The sequence below is a fragment of the Typha latifolia genome, chromosome 11 (genome assembly GCF_019914945.1).
Source record: "Typha latifolia isolate L0001 chromosome 11, TyphaL0001v2, whole genome shotgun sequence".
NCBI classification, from domain to species: domain Eukaryota; kingdom Viridiplantae; phylum Streptophyta; class Magnoliopsida; order Poales; family Typhaceae; genus Typha; species Typha latifolia.
Genome location: NC_133096.1, coordinates 8,029,932 through 8,052,216, shown reverse-complemented (window position 1 = coordinate 8,052,216; position 22,285 = coordinate 8,029,932). Strand labels below are relative to the sequence as shown.

The 22,285-nt window shown below is 36.5% G+C and overlaps 4 protein-coding genes and 1 pseudogene across 6 annotated transcripts; 3 read left to right on the top strand and 2 right to left on the bottom strand.

The window, feature by feature from the left end:
- The first annotated feature begins 184 nt into the window (after nt 1-184).
- LOC140797267 (4-coumarate--CoA ligase-like 9) lies at nt 185-3,958 on the top strand (annotated as a pseudogene).
- Nucleotides 3,959-4,110: 152 nt separating this feature from the next.
- Nucleotides 4,111-7,785, bottom strand: LOC140797269 (protein phosphatase inhibitor 2-like). 3 transcript variants are annotated; one of them, XM_073150591.1, is made up of 5 exons: nt 7,591-7,785; nt 7,062-7,107; nt 6,210-6,322; nt 5,944-6,111; nt 4,111-4,626 (listed from the first exon to the last, which is right to left on the bottom strand). In XM_073150591.1, exons 2-5 carry the CDS (start codon nt 7,064-7,066, stop codon nt 4,376-4,378), a joined length of 537 nt encoding a protein of 178 aa, XP_073006692.1. In that variant the 5' UTR covers nt 7,067-7,107; nt 7,591-7,785; the 3' UTR covers nt 4,111-4,375. The 3 variants fall into 3 exon arrangements, with proteins under 3 accessions (XP_073006692.1, XP_073006693.1, XP_073006694.1); XM_073150592.1 differs by lacking the exon at nt 7,591-7,785 and adding an exon at nt 7,309-7,581; XM_073150593.1 differs by lacking the exon at nt 7,591-7,785 and adding an exon at nt 7,326-7,556.
- A 1,201-nt stretch (nt 7,786-8,986) lies between these two features.
- On the top strand, nt 8,987-11,792 carry LOC140798008 (protein ROOT INITIATION DEFECTIVE 3-like). Its single transcript, XM_073151721.1, has 8 exons — nt 8,987-9,222; nt 9,582-9,695; nt 9,880-10,013; nt 10,113-10,263; nt 10,358-10,560; nt 10,810-10,937; nt 11,192-11,418; nt 11,507-11,792. Exons 1-8 carry the CDS (start codon nt 8,998-9,000, stop codon nt 11,666-11,668), a joined length of 1,344 nt encoding a protein of 447 aa, XP_073007822.1. The 5' UTR covers nt 8,987-8,997; the 3' UTR covers nt 11,669-11,792.
- A 599-nt stretch (nt 11,793-12,391) lies between these two features.
- On the bottom strand, nt 12,392-16,880 carry LOC140798249 (uncharacterized). The gene is made up of 7 exons (XM_073152045.1): nt 15,971-16,880; nt 15,383-15,438; nt 14,661-14,770; nt 14,324-14,483; nt 14,103-14,195; nt 13,229-13,360; nt 12,392-12,948 (listed from the first exon to the last, which is right to left on the bottom strand). The coding sequence occupies exons 1-7, from the start codon at nt 16,629-16,631 to the stop codon at nt 12,940-12,942; spliced, it is 1,221 nt and encodes a 406-aa protein (XP_073008146.1). The 5' UTR covers nt 16,632-16,880; the 3' UTR covers nt 12,392-12,939.
- Nucleotides 16,881-20,310: 3,430 nt separating this feature from the next.
- On the top strand, nt 20,311-21,606 carry LOC140798250 (protein VERNALIZATION 3-like). Its single transcript, XM_073152047.1, has 4 exons — nt 20,311-20,502; nt 20,711-20,772; nt 20,918-20,958; nt 21,377-21,606. Exons 1-4 carry the CDS (start codon nt 20,311-20,313, stop codon nt 21,604-21,606), a joined length of 525 nt encoding a protein of 174 aa, XP_073008148.1.
- Nucleotides 21,607-22,285: the final 679 nt, after the last annotated feature.

Sequence of the window (22,285 nt, the reverse complement as noted above, 5' to 3'; positions counted from 1 at the left end):
ATGTTAAGTGAGATGAACATTTTAACAGTTCTACTAAATTTGGTACTAAAAAATTATATATAACTTTATGGATAAGTAACGTGCATTTAACCGTTAAAAAAGTTAAACGGGCGGCGTCATTTGTAACGGATAGCAGCTCTGCTGCCATTAACTCTACTTAAAATCGTAATCCCCCTGTAACCTGCCCCGTTGGCTAAACTTAAACAAACCCCCATGGCGGAAGCAGCTCCTCCGGCTCCCTCCATCGACCCGAGGAGCGGCTTCTGCGCCGAGACGAGAACCTTCCACAGCCTCCGCTCCCCCGACACGACTCCCTCCCCATTCCCTCTCCGTCTCCTTCCCCTCCTTCCTATTCTCCTTCCTCCCCTCCCCTCTCCCTTCCCACCCCGCCTTCCTCGATCCTTCTACCCACGATTCCATCTCCTTCCCTTCCCTTCTCTCCAATGTTCGATCCCTTTCCTTCGCTCTCCGCCCCAAGATCTCCAAAGGCGACGTCGCCCTCGTCGTCTCCCCTCCCCGCCTCGACCTCCCTCTCCTCTACCTCTCCCTCCTCTCCCTCGGCGCCGTCGTCTCCCGTCAACCCCGTCTCCACTTCGTCCGAGATATCCCGCCTTGTCGAGCTCTCCTCCCCTTCCCTCGCTTTCGCCACCTCCTCCACCGCCCCCAAATTCCCTCCCGACCTCCCCCTCGTCCTCCTCGACTCCCCCCATTTCCAGTCCCTCCTCAACGCAGACTCTGGCGTCCACATCCCCGAAGACGAAGACATCCGTCAGTCGGATACGGCAGCGATAATGTACTCGTCGGGGACCAGCGGGCTGGTGAAGGGCGTGGCGCTCTCCCACCGCAATCTGATCGCCCAGGTGGCGCCGTTTGCCTCTGAGCCGGCGACGAGGCCGGCGCCCGTGCTGATGATCACGGTGCCGCTCTTCCACGTTTACGGCTTCGTCTTCTGCCTGAAATCGGTGGCGGCTGGGGAGACGGCGGTGATCTCGTCGGCGAGGTTCGACGCGGGGAGAACACTAGAGGCGATCTCCCAGTTCCGGGTGACCAACCTCGCCTTGGCCCCGCCGGGCGTGCTCGCGCTCGTGGGCGCACGCGAGAAGGAGCAGGCGGCTAAGAAGAGCCGCAGCGATGTGAGCTCGGTCAAGGCCGCGAGCTGCGGCGGCGCGCCGATTGGGACCGACTTGATCCGACGGTTCCTGGCTGCCTTCCCTCACGCGCAGCTCGCCCAGGTCAGCTCAGTTTGCAAAGCTGCAACACTAGAAACATTTTGCCGATTGACTGACTCCTCACCTTTCGGATATCTCGTGTGAAAGGGATATGGAATGACGGAATCAACGGGCGGTGCTTTCCGATCAGAGAGCCCGGAGGAGAACCAACGGCTTGGATCCGTAGGGCGTCTTGTGTGGGGCATGGAAGCAAAGATCGTTGATCCTGTCACTGGCGTAGCTTTGTCCCCAACGATGCAGGGTGAACTCTGGATCCGAGGACCAACAATTATGCAGGGTGCGTAATGTTCAAAAAAATAAAAATAAAAATAAAAATTCGATCCTTTTATTTAACTTATTGGTGGCACTTTTGAATGATATCATATCCACTCTTTATGCCATAACTGTCTAGGTTACATTGGCGATGAGCTATCGACGTCCGCGATATTGAACTCCGAAGGATGGTTGAGGACTGGGGACCTCTGCTTTATCGACGAAGATGGGTTCCTCGTTCTTTTGGACAGGTTGAAAGAATTGATAAAGTACAAGGGATACCAGGTAAGTAACTACTTATTTTCTTCTGGTCAGTAAAATTGTGCATTGTAGGAATATTTTTATGTTTAAATTCCACGACATCAGGAATATTTTTTTTTTCACTTCAGTATTTAACCTCACTGGGGTTTGGACCAAAGTGTAAAATATTATTATTATTTTTATTATATTTGATAGTACTAATTATTGGACCAACTTCTCCTTCCTTAAGATCTCTAAAACGAAGGTATTATTCACCCGTGACTTAATACATAGAAGGCAAATCACCTTTTCATTAACAATACATCAGGGGTTAAATAATTAAGTTAAAAACTACATAAATGTTTCATTATAATTAGGTCAAACCACACGATAAAGTGAGAATTATGACCTTGCTTCTCTTAGTTTTAAGAACCTAAAGATAAGTGAGATTGTCTTTTCTATTTTACTTGTATATTGCATTTTAAAGCATGTTAAGTAGGGAAATATCATCTATAGGTCCAAATCTTTATTTGTGTCATACAAAGGATGTTCTTATGAGAAAAGGTGTTACTCACTCATAAATCATGACCCTATTTGCGTCTTTTCTGTGGAGGTAAATGAATCTAACCATCATATCTTCAGTAAGCTCCTGTTCACGTTCAGAAATGGCTTCTTTCTTATTATGAAATACAGTTTTTTTTATTTCAGAATAATAACTAAATATTATAATATTTATATTTTAAATATAATATTATTTATTAAAAATTATATCTTATAATATCGATCTCATTAGTGTATTTTATATCAAATCAAAGAATATTTATCATAATTGCATAAAAGATTTTTAAAAAAAAAATCATCTTTTTCTTCACTTTATATCACAACAAAAATAATTATTATATATATTTACTCTCTTATTATAAAATATAAATGAATATAGAAATAATTATTTTTAAAATAAGATCCCATTTTACGGATAATAAATATGAATAACTATTCTATTCTAAAATTTCTCTTATATTATACTGGCGCTTAATTCATGCAAATTGGACATTCAATAACTCCAAACCCATGAATATGTGTTTACTGATTAGACCGGAGATCTAATAATATTAATAAGAATTCGGGCAGGCCGGGATATGTTGGTTTGTTTATTATGGTGGCAAATATGGAAGGAAAGAAATAGAAGAATATTCCAACAAAAGGCTTTCATTCTTACAGGTAAATGTAATCATCTATAGCCCATTTGTCTTCTTACGAGGTTTATTATACTTCTAAGGCTTCTTTCAAAATTTCCACCTTTTCTTCTCTTTGTAGTTCCTAACTATATTAATATTATTCTCTAATGGGTTTTCCCATTTTTCTCAGAAAAAAAATAGGGACAATCATTTATTTAGCATCTCTGGTCCACCTTTTCTTGGTCATATAGTATAGTTTCATCATTTCACCCTTTTTATTTATTTGTTCCCTCTAATATTTCATAAGATCTGTCTCTAGTTATACCTTCTTAGTTTCTAGGTATTTCTTTTCTAGTAGATTAAGTTTATGCTGACGCAGGTCGCTCCCGCAGAACTAGAGAGCTTGCTTCAGACTCACCCAGATATTATTGAGGCTGCTGTTGTTCCGTAAGTATATACAATCATCTTTATGGGGAAAAATATAGATAAAAAAAAATCTTATTCCAAATAGTTGCATGTTAATATGGCAAGTTCCTTCATCAAGGAAAATACTTCTGAATAGCTTATACCAGATGTGTTTCTTAATCTTATTCCAATGCCAGATACCCTGATGAGCAAGCAGGTCAAATTCCTGTAGCCTTTGTATTACGAAAACCTCACAGCATTTTGAATGAGGCACAGATTATAGAATTTGTAGGCAAACAGGTATATCCATACATCATTTGTCTAGCTCCAGATTTAATTAGTAGTCCAACTAGGGTTTCAATTATTTAACTGTTGACAGTAGGTTAATATCTTTCTCCTGGAGCAGGTTGCACCATACAAAAAGATTCGTCGTGTTATTTTTGTGAATTCAATACAGAAGAATGCTGCAGGCAAGATCTTGAGGAAGGATTTGCCGAAACTTGCATTTCCAGTAACAAACTCAAAGATGTGATACTATTCATGTAAAAGGAACTACCTTGTACCCTTGTCTTGTAATCCTAAAAATAGAAGCACAATTTTGAGTTTCATGTACAAATTCTGGAAGACTTTTACTGTGAAGGAATTTCTTTCATACCTCCATGACTTAAGTATGAATAGCACTGTGACATGAAATCTCGACAACAATTTATCTACAATGCTCACAAAGTGGTCACAATAATCATTTGACATCACAAATAAAATGAAATGAAATTCAAATAGATGCACATCTTCGAGAAATGCACAGATTGTCTACCAAGGCAGTGCCTTGGTGTCAAAAAGTTTTTACTGGGTCATATTATGTTTTGAATGTCAAAAAGTTTGCAGGAAACAATATGAAAATAGTTATTTCATTGTAACTCAGATTCAAACCTCGAAAGTTGTAGTAAAAACTGAAACAAATGACCTCCACAACTTTTACGGTCCTGAACTCGTATTTTCCTTGTTTGCTAGAGAACAGGGCAAAAGAAGTCGGTCATGAACCCACCCACAAGTTGGATTTAATTGCTGGTGTCATTTATTAGCTCGACCGTGGGGAGGATGCAGTTCTGGTTGCTGACGATTCAGGTTAGCATTCGGGACTTCGCTGAGGCCAGCATCACTTGTGATAGGCACAGAAGAATTTCCTTGCCTGCCATTAGATACATCAACCTCGTCCCCTGCTAGCGACCCTGTCCGTAATAGTTCCTTCACCTTCCGGAACTCATCATAATGGGCTTTGCGGTGTTCCTTGAAACTTAACTGTGCTCTATCAGTTTCAGAATCTAGGAAAAATAATGCAATATCTTAGTACACAGTGCTATCTTTTAATTAGTGTGTCCTTACTGTAAGCGGCAACCAGTAAGCAGGTGAAGCAGAATCAAGCAAACTAAGGAAAAGCTAAAGGAAGCCCTTAACAACTCCTGTATCAATGAAATTATACTTCTACAGCAAAGACTACGAGCAAGAGTAAGATTTCAATCAAACTTACCAGAGGTAATGCACTGCAGCAAAAAGAATTTGAGGAATAGAAGTATCGCTATAATATATATCATGCTCATATAATCAGTATTAGAAATCCTATGCAAAATAGCTCTACTAACGGCACACTTACACGTTTAACAGATACAAATCAGAGTACTGTGGACTAATTCAGCTTGTGTTCAATGAGAGCATTAATTTAACAGTTGAATTGAGAACTATATGAGATTGCAGTCGACTGGATAAGATGAACCAACAAAAGGCACTCCATCAAGATACATTTAATATCTTGTTTATACATATATATCTCCAGAAGCCGAGGCAAACCTAGAAGAAAGAAACCCATTTCATTAGGTCATGAACTAAACAGAGGGTTTGGGGTAGCAATAGACAAAAGGATTTTACCTTAAGACAAAGAAAGGAGAAAGGGAATATTTAGTAAGGTGGAAAAGAAGCCACAAGATTTAAAGGTTAAACAGAACTATTAATATGCTACCAGGATTTCTTAAATAAATGTCACATCTGATATAAAAGATCTATCATAGTAGAAATTTCAGACGCTCTTAAATCATAATGTTTTTAGAGTGAAAAGGATTCTACTTAGTCTAACTATTAAATTCCATGATCTGATGGAAGTAAATGCAAATGATCTCAGTCTAGCTATCCTATTGCTTTCACCTCAGAGAAAAATTGGATACCCTTAATAATGCAGCACTACAATTTACATTAAATATATAAATGGCACCAATAGTAACCTGTTAAGATTAATGAACAGACATGCTCAATGAATTATAAGAGACCAGTAAAGTTAAGAACATGGCTCAAGCTTAAGAGTGTTTTTTTTTCTTTTCTTATCCATTTATGTGAACATGATCCTCATTTTTTCTGGACCCTATACAATTAATATTAACAAGATAAAAAACCGTCTAATCAGAATATAGTGAATCAAAAAACTTCTACATACAAAAGCAGCATATAAACATAGGACAAACATACCAATACATTCAGATATGAATCAAACAAAACAAGAATTAAAGAAAGAAAGAGAGCAATCGCAAATAAAACAAATATATTAACTATTAAATATATAGACTAAGCAACCATAAGTAACAATTAACAACCATCATCTTGTTCCATGAAATCTGCTTCATCTTCAGAGGATGTCCAACCCCCATTTCTGGAATTTTGTCTGCTAGAGGAAGCTACATCATTTAAAGCAGTTAGAATAGCTTCTGCCTGAGCAGGATCATCCAGGCATTCATCGAATGCACATCTTGGAGATGCAGAACCTAAAATAATTACAAAATTATAAAGGATTTTAAAGAGAAATCAGCACCTCCATTATACAAATACAAGCATATAGACATATGAAGTAGAAGAGATGTACCATCATCATCAATCATAGGGTGATAGGGCGTCTTAGGCTCAGTAATTTTCTGCCTCACTGGCTTATTAGATTCAATCTCATCTAAGTTTTCCTCATTCCATCTCACACGACCCCTGATGAAGAACATGAATGAACAGATCAAACATCATACGCCAACCAAGGATGCATATGGCATTTCCAGAACGGAAAATTGCTGAGATGTTTCTAGATTGTAGTTAAGATTGTAATGGGTGGTCCTGGTTCTTCCGAGATCCCATTACAAGCATTTACTTCATCCTCAAGACATGGAGACAAGAGTAGCCAATTCAGTTATATGCATGGACGAAGGAAGTCTCAGATAGTTTGGTGTTGACATATGTCCTGATCAATAGGCTTCTCCTACTCTATGTAGAAGAGATATTGTGTTTGCATTTAGAGAATATGGGGAATACCAACCATGAAAAATCAAAGAAAGATCATAAAGCATATTGACAATATAGAATTCAAACATCAGTAGCTAAAACACCAGAGGGAACAAAAGAGATTTAATCAGGATCCATAAGCTTCATACCCAGAAAATAAGGGTATCCAACTACATAAGGCTCTCGCTAATGCATGGTCTGCAAAAAGTATTGGAATATCAATTGGTATGTTCCTAACTTCCTATATAAACCATAGCTTGCTTGGATACTGGCGCTAATTTCAACTTTAAAGTATCAAACTAAAGAAGGGGAATTACTATGCAACCCTTAAGGTTGCCTCCAATTGGTAAATTACGCAGAATCCTTGATGGTTATGGAAGTGATTTGGAAAGCAAGCAATTATTTGCACAATGAAACAGCTAGATATATGGAAGGTAGTGATTATGCTAACCTCATTGCTCAGAACTCCGAGTTTCCGCACCGTCCAAAAAGGAATCCTACAGGATCAACGTACACTTATCAAAGTTTTAAAAATTAGAATCATAACATATGTTATTTTCTTATTCTACAAAGGCAAATTCTTCCAAGAAAGCATACAAAAGGTAAAAGGGCATATTACAGACTCTCTTCATGTGCACTACAACATTAAAAAAAAAAACAATTATAAGATGCAATTAGATCAAAGCTCACTGCTTTACCCAAATAACCTAATTACTTTAACCTCAGCTGAGTTATCCAGATGCCAAACCCTAATTCCTGCATGCATCACGTGCACAGAGCCAAGAACACAACCAACTGTTCTTGACCAGGAACACCTCCAAAGTATCACCACCTATAGGAATCTACAACGGGAAGAATGGGAAATCCGAGCACTTCGTAGATTTAATCGGTTGCCACAAGATCTACTAAGAAGGATTTAGAGATGAAATCGATCTAATCGTATCGTCGGGACAAAGCGAGACGCAGAATAGAAGGCGAACCTGGAAAGGTGCGGAATCGAGATGTGATGGCGTCGTGGCGAGCGAGAGCCGAGAGAGAGAGAGAGAGAGAGAGAGAGAGAGAGAGAGAGAGAGAGAGAGAGAGAAAACGAACGGGCTCAGGTTTTTGGTCCACAAGATCGGCCACTTTCCCTTTCAGGCAAATTGCAGCGGCTCGGTCTGAGCCGCACGTGTGTTTGAGTCGAGGACGGCGAACCGTGTGAGAGCATAAATGAGGTATGAGTTATAATTAATCCAATAGATAGTGCGAATCTGAGGGTCGTGGCCAGTGGCCTCCTCTTAATCCTTAGATTAAATAATTAAGTCAACTCTTCTAACCTTGATGCACGTCATGCAATTCATCCTTACAAAGGACCAAATCCAAAGGATATGTCTGCTTGTATTTGACGGTTAGATACGGATTAAATTTGGATAAGAATTTTTCTACCATATTCTAATAAGGATTCGAATTCGAGCTCGAATACGAATACGGATATGTGTTGAAATTAATTTTTTAAATACGAATACTTGATATAATTTTTTGAATAAAGATACAAATATCGGATATCTTACGTATAATTTTTATTTTACTTATTTAGATAGTAAATATTAATATTGTTACTAATAATATATTTTATATTATTTCTAAAAATAGATTTTATTAGATTTATATGTATTTGACATGTAAATTTTTTATTTGAAACTCTCATTATTTTATGTTAAATTGTCTCAAAGAAAATATTAATTCATCTAAAATTCAATTCGCCGATCTTCTATCCTAAAATTATTTGATCTGTATCAAAAAAAAATTATCTGTATCTGTCTACTTATGATATAATTTTAAGTTTTGTTGTCCTTCCTGTATTCATATTCTGAAGCAAAATTTAGATCTCGGTTTAAGTAGCACTAAAATATGTCTCAATCAAAGATATACATATATAAATCTTGAGCTGATTTGATTGTTCCGACGGTTGGAAAATTCATACAGAAATCTATTGAAATATAATAATATTAAGAAGAGGAATGTTGAATGCACCCACGAGAAATGTGATTGAACTGTTCTCACTATTTTGTTTAACCCACACCTATTAGTGCATTTAGTATGTCTCATATTGATGATTGCCAGCAGTATCAGAAACTATCAGAATTGGCATTTCATTTCCTTTTGACTATCTTTAACTTTTTGACTGTTCTTCATAAAGATTAAGCACCAGAAAAACCCTTTCCCTTTGCATTAGTTTTCAGTTACTACTTCAGGATTTCAGTTACTAATTCAGAACCAGACAAAAAAGAAAAGGTTTTATCCATCCATTTGTCCAAAGCAAACAATGCAAGCAGTCAATATAAATCTTCTTCTACTCTAAACTAATCTTGTGCTTAATAGATAGGTTCTCTTTAACAAATTTGTTAATGGAAAGGAAAGGAGAGGGATTGGTGGTGGTGTGCAGTGAGGAGAAGAGTGCAGGGATAACAGTGTGGGATATTGAGACTGGGGATGAGCTCTTGAGAATACCCAACTCTGCTGCATCACCCCATGGCCTTCTGTTTTTTGAGAGTCACTTCCTGTTGGCCTCTCTAGTTCAAAAGCATAGACCTTGCAGTGGGGGTGCCATCTTCTTCTGGGATCTCAACAAGGTGCCATCACAATCAATTGAAAGTATGAAATATATTAATCATCATTCTCTTTCATTGTGAGATAGAATAATTGGTGTTTTCAAGTAGGATCCTGCGTTCGAACCCAGTGTTATTTATAGATTCATCATTCTCTATCAACCTAAATTCGCCTTGTTGTTTGGATTCTTTTTGCAGTTTTTCTCTTGAGTTTTCGGATGATGAGTATCTTGAATACTTATACCTACACTTTTAAGTGATCAACTTGCTTTATTTTAGAAGGTGTCAGTTGTGCACAAATACAATGAGTAATTCAACATTAATCAGTTGAGGTACCACATACTGTGGTGTGTTCCATTGTTGATTGCTTCCTTAATATGCAGCCCCAAGCACCACAAAAAAGCTACCTTCTTGAGCCCATTGTGCCCATTGCTAGCTCTAAGGATGGTATGTATCTTGTCGGCGGAGCTCCTTCTGGAAATACATACATTTGGGAGGTAAATACTTCATCTCTTTCCAGTATATGTGATCTTGACATCAACATCTTGAACAGGAATATTCATTATGAATCTGTACTGCTTGAGATGCATGTCTGATGCTGAACTCGGTAACAATGACCATCTACCTAAAAGTAATGAACTACTGATTTGCCAAATCTATTATCTCCCAATTTCTTCCTAGATTATGAGTGGAAGGCTTCTAAGGAGATGGCATGCTCATCAGAAGTCCCTTAGCTGCTTAGCCTTTTCCCAAGATGATTCTCTTCTCGTTTCAGGTTCTGAAGACGGCACAGTGTGTGTTTGGTCTATGATCAGGTACTTACAGGTTTCAAATTTTTGATTAATCCACCAGCTAGGGAGTTTTAGTGCTACTGGAGTCATGTTCCATAACTTGAGCTCAAATTTTGGTTCAAGTGTACTTGACATGGGAGATTATGAAGCATGTAGAAGGTGTCCTACTTTCCATATTTGGTCAAAACATCAATCTTATATCACTGGTCTGCTAACATTATCAAGCGGTTCGAATCCGGTATTAGTATCAAGCTCCCTTGATGGCACTTGCAAGGTTGAACAATCTAAAAGATGTTCATGTAATCTCCATAGTATGTGTCAGAGTACTCATCCCTGTTAAGTTGCTGATCTTTCTCAGTGTTGTATAGGTCAGAGAACTTGTTTCAGGGAGGCTACTTCAGACCCAAGTCCTCTCTGTTTCTGTGACTGCAATCGCTGTTGATCCAGCAGAGCAACTGCTGTTTTCTGGAGGCGAAGATGGCGCAATATATCTCAGCAAACTCGCTATTCGAATGAGTGATGATCCAGTTGTAGTCTCAAAGGATGATTGTGGAATTCTGTGTGAGCATAAGTAAGCATCATCAAAAGTTTTTCTGATTCAGTGAACTCATTGTATGAGAGATGATGCTGGTATATAGCTATCTAATTAGGACTACAATCTTGGAGAGGAGTCCATGCTTCTCTTCTCCAATTACATATAGATATGAATATCAGCACATATCTATCTCTCTATACATTCACTAATTCTTTTAGATTTTGGATGTTCTTGAGCTTGTGATGTTACACTAAGTTAGAACTAAGAGTCTTATTTGTTCTACAGGGCTCCAATTACTGCTTTAGCATTCAGTGTAGGAGGAGTTTGGTTGATTTCAGCATCAAAGGACTGCACTGCTTGCCTATGGGATACAAAAAGTTGGAATGCAATTAAGAAGTTCAACCAAGATAAAGGTAATTTAGAGCTTCTCTTGTTGTACTAATCTCTCTAAATCTTTTTGTATTGTTTTCAACATAAACAAGTACGATCACAATTTGAAATTGATAGTGGATTCTGAAGTGCAGATAAAATACCATAAAACGTTTTCTTTTTGCTATTATTATTTGGCTTTAAAGGTTCAGCCCTCACATTTATTTCTCTTTACTGTCTGGTTGAAGTTTGTATGCATAACCAAGCCTTGTTCTTCTAACAATTTGTCCATTAACAGGTATATCAAACTTGGTAGTGATCCCAAACTCATCTCTCTATGATGGAGATCGCCATCGAAGTTTCCTTCATCCTCGAGTCGCGATATTAGACAAAGTTCCTCGCCAGAGCAATGCAGCAGAGGGAACAACTAGCCTTCTACCATCATACTGTTCTAACGGAGATCATCTCCTCTCCTCCGGTTTTCGAACTTCTCAACTTCTAAACGAGCAAATTCTTGACCTGGAGGTCCTTCAATTTCCTCTAAATATATGTATATATATATATATATATGAATGTGTTCCAATCTGTTGATTTATAGAAACTTTTCTTGCAGCAGGAAGAGAGAACAGCAGAGGCAATCCAGATGAAGGTTATGACAAACATGGAGAAGCGGCTGTCGGCTATAAATACCACAAAGCAAATGACAGAGATTAACAAAAACTTAAGATTGCGATTGCTAGATATGATGCAGCTTAGATTATGCCAAGATTCTTAGGTTTGATAACTCAGGTAGAAGGGAAGATGTATGAATTGGTGGTGGTTGATATATAATATCTAAAGTTGTGTTTACTTGTGGAATAAGACATTCTAATTTTTAATACCAGAAGAAATGATAAAAAAAAGAGAGAGCTGATACCAGTATAAGTTATTTTATTATTTTGTTCAATACTAGTATAAAGAGTACTAATTGACATAAAGTTAATATTAAAATAATAGTGAATTTATATTAGTAAGTAGTAATGTTTTATACCAAATTATAAAAATATTCATAATTGAATGTAAATGCGAACTTAAAATGCTTCATATATATATATATATATATATGTATTAAGAATAAATATGGATTTACATGTGCATAGATATGCAATGCATGGCAATTGGCAATGCAGTAACAATACCTGACCATATAATGCATGATGATACATAGCTATGCGTTCCAATAATTAGTAGTACAGATATTTATAAACATAACTGCCTTTCAAAATAAGAGAGAAGGAATCTCAATTATAATTAAAGTGATGTGTAATTAAGTGATATCTAATTTAAAAATAATATAATAATTATATATTATTATTAAATTATTTTAAAAGTTGTATGAAATAATAAAATAAGATTAAAAAAAATGATGAATTACTATACTAGAATAAACTAAGTTGTTATTTTGTTACTATATAGAAATAAGATTATTCCTATTTCGCTGAGCAAAAGGAGGCTAAAGTTTGCCTTTGCAGCAGTGTTACCATCTGTTTCAAAGAACTTTGCTTGGTTGTCTAATTACAAATTGAGAAGTTACCACTTAACATCTGATCTTCTAATGGTGGTACTCATCTCATGACCTCGATGAATGTATAACTGGGGCTCTCTTCTCACTTTCTCAAAGAAAAAAAAATGGAAAAAATTCTGACCTAAACCAACTGGTAACTTGCATCTCAGAAGAAATATGAACTTCATCTTAGAGAAACAAAATGGAGTGACCAATCATATCATGTAAGTAGGACTGCACTTCATCAGGTGAATGGAACTGTATGTGAAGCACTCGAGAGATCAACAATGCCATGGGATCGAAATTTTCTACTATCCCAAAAGAGTTGGAACTAATCGTGGAGCTTTCACTCAGGAGATGTAGTGAGGATAGATGACTCACTGATCAAATCATTGAATTGATCGGTCGCACCTGCATTAAAGTTTACATGATTATGCCAGGAAAGTCCGCTGTTTCAGCAAAATCTCATATATGTGATATTCCCATGAGTTAACCGCAGCGTCTTATGATCTCTGAAATTTTCAAGAAAGAAGCTAGTTAGATTAAATAGCACATGATAGCTCTAGAGGCAAAGAAAAAGTTAGTGTTGAACATCATCCATGCATTTTACTATTTTAGTATCTTATTAATAATACAAGACCTTTTCTTTCACTTCATTCCATGTGAAAATAGGGATGATTGTTCAAGATGCACAAGTAAAACTTACTAGTCTTAGCACTGTACACCACTCATTCAGCAAGAAACTCCATTAGAAAGATGACTGAAAAGAAGTGTTGCAGAAGGGTTGCTTACCAGATCTAGAGCTTCTGCTACAGTAGTGCAATTAGCAGCACCACAAACGCCTCTATAAAGAGTCAACAAGTGTTTGCGCTGGTCAGCTTGTAGATTCTTCTTGATACCACTGGCCACCATCTCCATTTCTGGCTGTAAACAAACAAATTCAATCACGTCACTGTACCTAAGCTAAGTGATCTTCGAAAGATCCGTCTGTTACAAAATGCTATTACAGCTGGTTTGACAGGTGAACATATATATATATATTATGTCTTGAAAGAATACTAATTATCTACCATATTAGTCCTCTATAAGGTAAACAAATAAGAAACATCTTTGTCCTCAAGGCCTTCTCATCTAAATGGGGTTTGGCAATAACGAACAGCTGACTTTTTCTTTAGAATTCCAGTTGTTATCATTAAATTAAAATTTAACGCCTTATATAAGATTATTCATCGTGCACACATAATTCATCAGTCAAATTGTTCTTGCCATCATTAATCTCTGTCATTACAAATTTCTCATTTCTCATTTTGTTGTTTGATGTCTTCATGCATCTTTCCACAAAATCAATCTCTATGGCATAATCACTCCTTTCGTGGGATAAGCACAATTAAATTTGTGAGTAATACCATCCCTCAACATTATCACCCTAATAACATATCTACAACCAGAGAAAAACTGACATTGTTTTACCAAAGAAAAAAGCACTCTGGTTACTGAGAGAAAATAAAAGGAATGATAAGCAAAAACATTCAGGTATAATTTGTCAAAAACTAATCGTAAAAACATTCAGCATTTCATATGTACAATTAAGAGACTATTACATTAAGAGAAGTACAGTCAATATTGAACCAGCTACTAGAGAAGCCAGCATAACCCAATTACTTACAGATTGCTCTTCTGGAGGGAATATCTGATGAATTACACCGATTTTTAGTAGTTCCGCTAGTGCTTCGGATCGCTTCCCTTGAGCTTCCAATGCCTGATCCAAGATGACATCTTTAGTGGCTAAAGTTACTGGAATTAAATGGAATATCAGAAATTTAGTGTGAAAGGCCTTAGTATGTCCTTAATTCTCCATCTTGCAATAAGAGAAAAACAAAAGGTTACCCAAGATTGCAAGAAAGATGCACGTGTGCGGGCAGCAACAGCTGCACGTATAAGTGTGGCAGCACGGAAACTCGGCAGTCCGATATTATCAGCAAGTGCAGAAATGAATGTTCTCACATCCTCGCCATTGATTTGTACTTTGTCAGTGGTTTGTGTTGCTCTTGGTTATCCACAAACAGTCAAAAAATAAAATAAAGAGTACAATAATCAAAATGCAAAAGACAAACCAACTAACCGGTAGAAAAGTATATTAAACAGAACCTGATGTAGCAACAGAAAGAACAGAGATTTAAAGAATGTACAACTCAAACCATCAGGCATACGAGAAAGAGAATACCTGCTGCAAATCTCAAGCACGGAGTCTATGGCTGCCCTGTAAAAAGAATCACGTGCATTGGCTGTTTCAAAGGATATCTTTCCACCAGAAAGTCTGCATAATTCCCGTAGCTGCTCTCATCAAAGAAAACAGGCAAGTAAATGTGAAATAGATCAAATAAATTCAGGAAGTTCCATTCTTTCTGTGCAAACAAATTTAGAGCAGTTAACCTAGGATGCAGCAAGTGATTGAAGTTTATCAACACTTTTATTCAAAATAAAGATATATGCATCTCAGAACACATTAATATTGGTTGTTATCCCAAAAGAAAAACTTTTTAGATGGACAAGGCCAGCTTGTCAACTTCAAACTATCTTCAAGTTTCTGGTTTTGTGTACTTTACCTGCAAACACTTTTATAAACTTGGAATCTCAATTTGAATACTCAGTTTTTCCATTTTACTTCTTTTTTTTCATTCTACTGTAAGGTAGTATATAATCAAAGAAGCAATAGTAAGGTAGTATATAATGTATCACAATTTTATCCTTACAGAAGAGGTTATAATTAATTAATTATGTGATAAAGTTAGGACCTCAACACTACCCTAATCTGGAACCGTATCATACAAATGGAATGATACTAGGTATACACCTGACAAGTTCAATTGCAACATAAATTAGTACTACAAACAAAGTTGCAAAAATATAACTGTAAAAAGTTTAAATAAGGCAAAAGGAACTAACTTGAATCATATCATCGTATCTATAATCCTTCCCGCTCATTCTATTATCCATGATTGCTGAGACAGGTAAATTTGTAATGATCTGAGGAAGAAGGAAAGGAGCTCCTATAAAATCATTATCAAGACATGGGGAGAAGTAACTTTACCTGCAGAATTGAAAAGAAGAGAAAAATATGAACAATTGAAATCAACAAAACCATATCTCGTTTATTGCTTCAATTACCTTGCATGTAAAGATGGAAAGAAATTAAATAACTGAACTGAAAAAAAAAAATTAAGCTCGAGCACAACTATTTTTTAAGGACTAATCAAAGAAATAACTTTGAGATTTAGTCCATAACAACACTTTCATAATATAGTACATAAATTTATTATAGAGCCGTTACATGATACTGACTGGAATTATAACATTCAGAATAAAATCTCCATCAACTATGACCAATTCACGAGTAATCCAATCTTGAGTTTGATGAAAATATAATGATGAGTTAACTACAAGAACATTGCCATCTTGAATGCTAGTGAAGATTCAATTATTTCACAGCCATTTCATTCAAATAATACCATAACGAGAAAAAAGAAATCTGACCTCGAACTAATCTATTAGCCTCCCTCTGCAACTCCTCTCTTTGGACATCCACTGCCGGAGAAGGCGAAGGTGAAGGCGAAAGCTCCGGCCACCATTTAGGCAGCTCTTCACGCCTCCTCCCACGCTTCTCCACCGCATTTTTCCCATTCCCGGCAAAACTACCTCTCGCAGGCGAAAGAGGATTCACCGAAACCTTTAAACCCTCCGACTTCCTCCTCCCCACCACAACCTCCCTCCCGCCCAAGCTCCGGTCCCTCCTCCTTACCGCCGCCCACTCACCAAAACCCCACCGCCGCCACCGAAACCCTAATCCGATCCACACCAGAACCCTTACAGCAATAACGGCCGCGAAGCTCCAGAGGAGGAGGTTCCCCACGAAGACGAGCGACGATCGGCGGCAGGAGAACACGATCAGGTCACCGCGCTCGACGCGGTAGGATTTGCGGAGGTCGCGGAAGGCCTCATCGGCGGCGTCGGCGAGACGGCGGAGGCGCTCGAGGGGGAGGGAGGAGCCGAGCCTGCGGTCCTGGGAAGGGGAGCGGTTGTTGGGGCGGCGGCGAAAGAGGGAAGAGGAGATGGGGAGCGTTGGGATGCGGCGGCGGAGGTGGCGGTGGAGGGGGAGGAGCGCCGGCGAGGAGGCAGCGCTCGCGGCGGAATTCATCCCTTTTCCCTTTATTTATTTATTTATTTACTTATTCAAATTACTTTCTTTTTCTCCTTCAGGAGGAGGAGGAGGAGGAGGAGGAGCGAGCGAGCGAGCGAGCTTAGGAATTGGCCCAAAGATTGGGCAAGGGAGAGAAGGTGGAGGAAACGTGTTTTCCCTCGATTCCCAACGCGATTCCCGATTTATTTTGTAGCTGTTTCGTTACCTCTCGGAGAGGGAAAGGAATGGCGTGTGCACTGGTAATACAAATGGAGATAATTGGAGGAGATCAGAAAAATATTGCCATAAATTAGGTACGAAATTGCATAAAATATATAATATATCAAGAGATGGCATATTTATATATTTATTATAATCTTCCATCATATATTTTTATTTTTTAACACATAAACTTATAATTAATAAACATTTTTTTTTATCAGTAAATGATAATTGATAGCAGAGCATCTACAGCTAAATCTCAAGTAAATAATAAACAAAGCCTTGCTTTATCTAATCATCTTCACCAATCTGAGCATCTCTTTGCAAAAGTTCTCTGCGTATCAAATACTTCTCCTTCCTATTCCAATGCCATGTCTTTTTCCCCCCTCCACTTTATCATGCAGAGATATCCTTAGTTTTCTTTTCTTCTTTTTTTAATAACAGAGTTAGACTCTTATGCATCTATCTCTTATATAAGTTGTAGTATATTTCATAAAAGCAACAAGCAACCCATGCATAAATTCCTAATGTAAAAATAATATTTAACGTATAATTTCCTTCTTCCTTGCCATGTAGACCTCATAATTCATGTATTACAAATATATAGCATGAGTACTTTTTCTGTGGATGGAGGAGAGTTAATGCCTAAGTGTAAGAGATTGTGAACTTATGTGTATTAAGTTTGTAATATCTGGATTTGAATGACATATTAGCATGCAGACAATTCTCTAAAAGTAAACTAGAAAAAGAAAAAGAAAAAGGAAATCTAATATAATAATGGATATGCATGCTATCTCTTTGATTTGATTAGTTTTCTCAATCCTTGACCAGTGTGAGAGATGCCCATATGACAATCCACTTTATTCCTGATCAAATCATCATTAAAAATGAGTATATGCCATTCATAGATTCTATATGAACTTTAAATACACCTTTGTGAACTCTTTTCATATCACTCCACTGGATTTTGATGACCTTTTGGGTCATATACTATCTTTTGCCTTTATTATTATTAACATTTTATCATTCGATCTTTATATTTTAGTTTTAGGGTATTAAATATATTATGAGTTAATTTTAACTTAATAACAACTAATTCTTCTATTATTTTTAGCTTAATCTTAAAAAATTGCTTAAGGTATTTGTGATAACATTAGTGTATTTTTGAGGTATTTAAAACATAATCTATTAGTCTAATGATAAATATTCATATATACTGGGATTTGATAAAGACAAAATGAGGATTATTTCATATCCTATGATGACATTTCATGTTAATTTCAAACCACTTGGATAGTTCATCTGTTGAAGGAGAGATATTTCACTGGGTATAAGCCATTAGATTGGTTGGTTGTTAGAAATCCTCAGTTTAAAACATTATATTTAATTAAATAGGCAATATATATAAGTGATCTAGTCTTGGGTGTGGAATAATTCCTAAAGTAATATAGCTATGCTCACTTTTGTATATTTGAATAACAAAATTTTAAATTGTTTTTAGGCTAATATGCTAATATGATGTTGGATTGTAAACTAATATAGTGATATAATAAGTACACTTCACATGACTTAGAAAAAATAAGGTGAGAAGGAGAGGAAATGAGAAAATTTGAATGCATAGAAATGTTTTCTTAATGGTAAAATAATAACTAGATTTTGTTGATAAATATAAAATATTGAATAAAAGAGGAGAGAAGGAGAGGAAGAAAAGAATGAGTATTACTAAATTAGTTTTGGAATAAACTGTTGTTTGAATAGTATAAACCAGTATTATCACTCATTATACTAGTTTAACTTGATGCTTATTCTACCACCCAAACAACTAATACAATTTGATTTTCTAAGCTCATTTTGGATCCTGTTTGACTTTGAGTAAGGATTAGGGTGACTACTTTGGAGATTAGGTTCATAATTATCTTAAGGCATCCACTTTTCATTAGATTTACATGCAGATTTTGTCCTTTATTTAGGTTAGGCTAAGTATCATGGAGGTAATTAGTGACAATCATCTAAGAATATATTGCTACCTTTTTCTTAACAATTGATGCCTATGTTGCAGCCCAATTAAGTTCTGGCCATGGATAATTCCTTTGATCCACATTCTATGGAAACAATAAATTAAGGCAGGAGATTCCTGGCTCTTCAAACCAAGGAAAGAAATAGATAGCAATAAGAAGAATTCCATTTTTAGTGGCAGATTTAGTGAATGCAAACACTTCTCAAGATTTGTTTCTAAAAGTCAAACAAAAGGCATTTAATATATATATAAAATTATTTTTAAAAGTAATAAAATATTTATTAGTAATAAAATTATAGTTTACACCGTATATTTTTACTATTTATAAATTGAGCTCTATAATTAGCGAATATGTGCAGAAGATATCCTAAGTTATAATTAAATTAACATCGTGAGAATATTTAGTTAATTAGAGTAAATAACTAAAATGTCCTTAGTATAGTTTCGATTTATTTGGATTGAGGTAAGTATAATTTGACTAAGGATATTTTTATAATCTTCTTAGTATAGTTAACTTAAATTAAAAGTTTAATTAAGTTTACCTAATAGATTTAACAGCAGAGTGTTTTCCATTCCTATGCGCTAAATTATAGGACTAAATTTATAAATAGTAAAAAATATAGGGTGTAAATTATAATTTTATTTAAAAAAAGAAGAAGAAGCATAGGGTGTGGTATGCAAATTGCCTTTAAAATTAATTCAAAATATTAAGCATCTCGTGGAAGGGGAGACGATCCTTCGAAAATGCACTTTCCTTCGTACATCCTCTCCGTGCCAATTGCTTCCATCTTTCGGCGGAAATAATCTTTATCTCTTTCACATTGATCACTGGCTACGTTCATCCTCTCTGCGACGCCATTCTTTCTGCATGTGAATGCCATGCTACTCGATTTGAAGTCAAAGAAGAGTCTTCCTCCCTTTCTCTCTCGCTCTGATGTCACACAAATCATCACCTTTGAGTCTCAAAGAATCTTGCGGCTAAAAGGTCCCAATTCGTAGTAAGAGCGAGGTCAAAAAGGTAGCATCCTTTTTTCTTTGCAGTAGGCATGATGCATTCAATGGTTCTTTAGATTGTAGAGAATAAGATTGGCTGCTACTCTAAAGATTTTATTCACCATGGGTGGATTTGTAATCCCCCACTGGCCTTTGTAGAGAGTCAAAAGGGTGGACAGCCATCCTTACCGATATTTCTTGTGATAGCAACGGAAATAATTCTCTATCCAGAAGAAGAAGAAGAAGAAGAAGAAAAGAAAAAAGAAAAGAAAAGAAAAGAATTTAGATTCCAGATCACATGACCATCACTTGGCTTGCATTTGTAACAAGCTCATCAAGCTCTCTCTCTCTCTCTCTCTCTCTCTCACACACACACACACACACTATATATATATATAGTCTACTTGTTTGTTATCTCGCAACCTGAGAGCTAGCTTTCTGCATCCCCCCCTTCATTGATTTACTATGTCAAGGGATCCCCTCGTCGTAGGTCGCATCGTCGGCGACGTGGTCGACCCTTTCGTTAGGTCTGCGTCGCTGAGGGTGCTGTACAACAACCGAGAAATGACGGTCGGGTCGGAGCTCAAGCCGTCGCAAGTTGCAAGCAAACCGAGGATCGAAATAGGAGGGAGGAACACCAGTAACCTCTACACGCTTGTGAGTATCCATCGCTACTTAATAGTGTCCCAGTTAAACCGGTGTCATGTTAGCTATCGATATGTTTTCAAACAATGGAAAGAATGTATTTGATTCACAAACTTATATTTTAGAAACATCACAACAGGATTATCTTTGGAAATATTATGTTTTCTTTTTAATTACTTATTATAAAAGATGATGACATGAGTATCTATCTCCTCACTAGGTTATGGTAGACCCTGATGCACCAAGCCCAAGTAATCCAACCAAAAGGGAGCATCTTCACTGGTAGCCTTTAATTTAATTGTTGTCATTATGACACTTGATTATAATTTAATAAGCTTTGTTTACTTGCCAAGGCGTTTAACTTATGGGAAGAGTAAATTATATCATTAGCTATTAACCTCTTCTCTTTTGTTGGTGATATGTATAGGTTGGTGACAGACATCCCAGAATCTACTGATGCTAGTTATGGTGAGTGAAAAAGAGCTCCTTATTTGGTTGATGGGAAGTTAGAAAGAAAAAGCTTATTCTCTCTTTGTTTTGCTTTTATTATCTTCAAAGTATCTTGTCGTTAGTCCATTTAACGTACATTGTCATATATATATATATATATATATATATATATATATATATATATATATATATAATGACTATAATACTCATGCTTAATTAACTCACTGTACAATAGTATCATTATCCCCTTAGGTAGATAACTTTATACTTTAATTTTTAAGTTTTGAAAATAACTGAATATTTTCTAGTATATACAATGTTGATGGTAATAAAAATAAAACAATTAGTATTTTTTATAATTTTATAAAAAATATCAGCTTAAATTTTTAGAGTAACCGATGCGGATATCCTAAGTTTGACCGGTGATATTCTTTAGGAAATGAAATCGTGAGCTATGAGAGTCCACGGCCGACATCGGGAATTCATCGATTTGTGTTCGTGTTATTCCAGCAATCGGACCCGCAGGCCATTGACGCACCAGGATGGAGGCCGAACTTTATCACCAGGGACTTTGCGGCTCTGTATAACCTAGGGCCGCCGGTCGCCGCCCTGTACTTCAACTGCCAGAGAGAGAACGGCTGCGGCGGAAGGAGGTATATCAGATAACATAACGTACACTTACATAAAAATCCATCAAATTCTACTTAGGTTGTCTCATAGTCAAGAACCAAAGTTGCAATAAAAAAGAGACATACATACGTAAGTTGTAAGCAGTTGATCGATCTCATATTTGCTGGAAAAAGACTTGGATGGATGATGATGATGACTGATGATAATGATGTATACGTGCAAAGCATATGGACCAAAAGCCAAAAGGCGATAACTACTAACTCTTTTCTCCAACTCTGATATTCCACCATAAAAAGGAGAAGAGAATCTTTCTCATATGCAAATTAAATTAAAAAAAAAAAAATAGGAAATTTGAATTTAACACCCTAACTATATATATAATTATGGTTTACACCCCTTGTTTATAATATTTGTTTGATCCACTGAACTTAACCAAACTCTTAAATTAAATTAATTATGCTAACAATATTATCAAGATACCCTTTTTTTAATCTTATCCAGTCTATCTACGTAACAATATTATATTCGCAATTTTCTACCATAGCCCCTCGCTGCTCTTCTCTGGGATAATTTATTTTTCATTTGATATTTTTTTTATTGATACTATAAAAGCGTTGAGCTTTATTAGATAGTTGAGGGGGCTAAAATTGTCCAGAAAAATAAAAATTAGAGTCTATATGATATAATTAATATTAATACTTAATTATTTTAAAAA

Coding starts and splice junctions, on each gene's coding strand:
- LOC140797269 (XM_073150591.1), bottom strand. Junction 6,112..6,209: donor CCCTATGATTGATGATGATG/GTACATCTCTTC, acceptor TAATTATTTTAG/GTTCTGCATCTCCAAGATGT. Junction 4,627..5,943: donor TTTCATGGAACAAGATGATG/GTTGTTAATTGT, acceptor TATTTTTCCTAG/ATTCTGAAACTGATAGAGCA.
- LOC140798008 (XM_073151721.1), top strand. CDS start 8,998: ATGGAAAGGAAAGGAGAGGGATTGGTGGTGGTGTGCAGTGAGGAGAAG. Junction 10,561..10,809: donor GGAATTCTGTGTGAGCATAA/GTAAGCATCATC, acceptor TTTGTTCTACAG/GGCTCCAATTACTGCTTTAG. Junction 10,938..11,191: donor GAAGTTCAACCAAGATAAAG/GTAATTTAGAGC, acceptor GTCCATTAACAG/GTATATCAAACTTGGTAGTG.
- LOC140798249 (XM_073152045.1), bottom strand. CDS start 16,631: ATGAATTCCGCCGCGAGCGCTGCCTCCTCGCCGGCGCTCCTCCCCCTC. Junction 15,439..15,970: donor GGCTAATAGATTAGTTCGAG/GTCAGATTTCTT, acceptor TACCTGTCTCAG/CAATCATGGATAATAGAATG. Junction 14,771..15,382: donor GATACGATGATATGATTCAA/GTTAGTTCCTTT, acceptor TGATGAGAGCAG/CTACGGGAATTATGCAGACT.
- LOC140798250 (XM_073152047.1), top strand. CDS start 20,311: ATGTCAAGGGATCCCCTCGTCGTAGGTCGCATCGTCGGCGACGTGGTC. Junction 20,503..20,710: donor CCAGTAACCTCTACACGCTT/GTGAGTATCCAT, acceptor TCTCCTCACTAG/GTTATGGTAGACCCTGATGC. Junction 20,959..21,376: donor ATCTACTGATGCTAGTTATG/GTGAGTGAAAAA, acceptor GATATTCTTTAG/GAAATGAAATCGTGAGCTAT.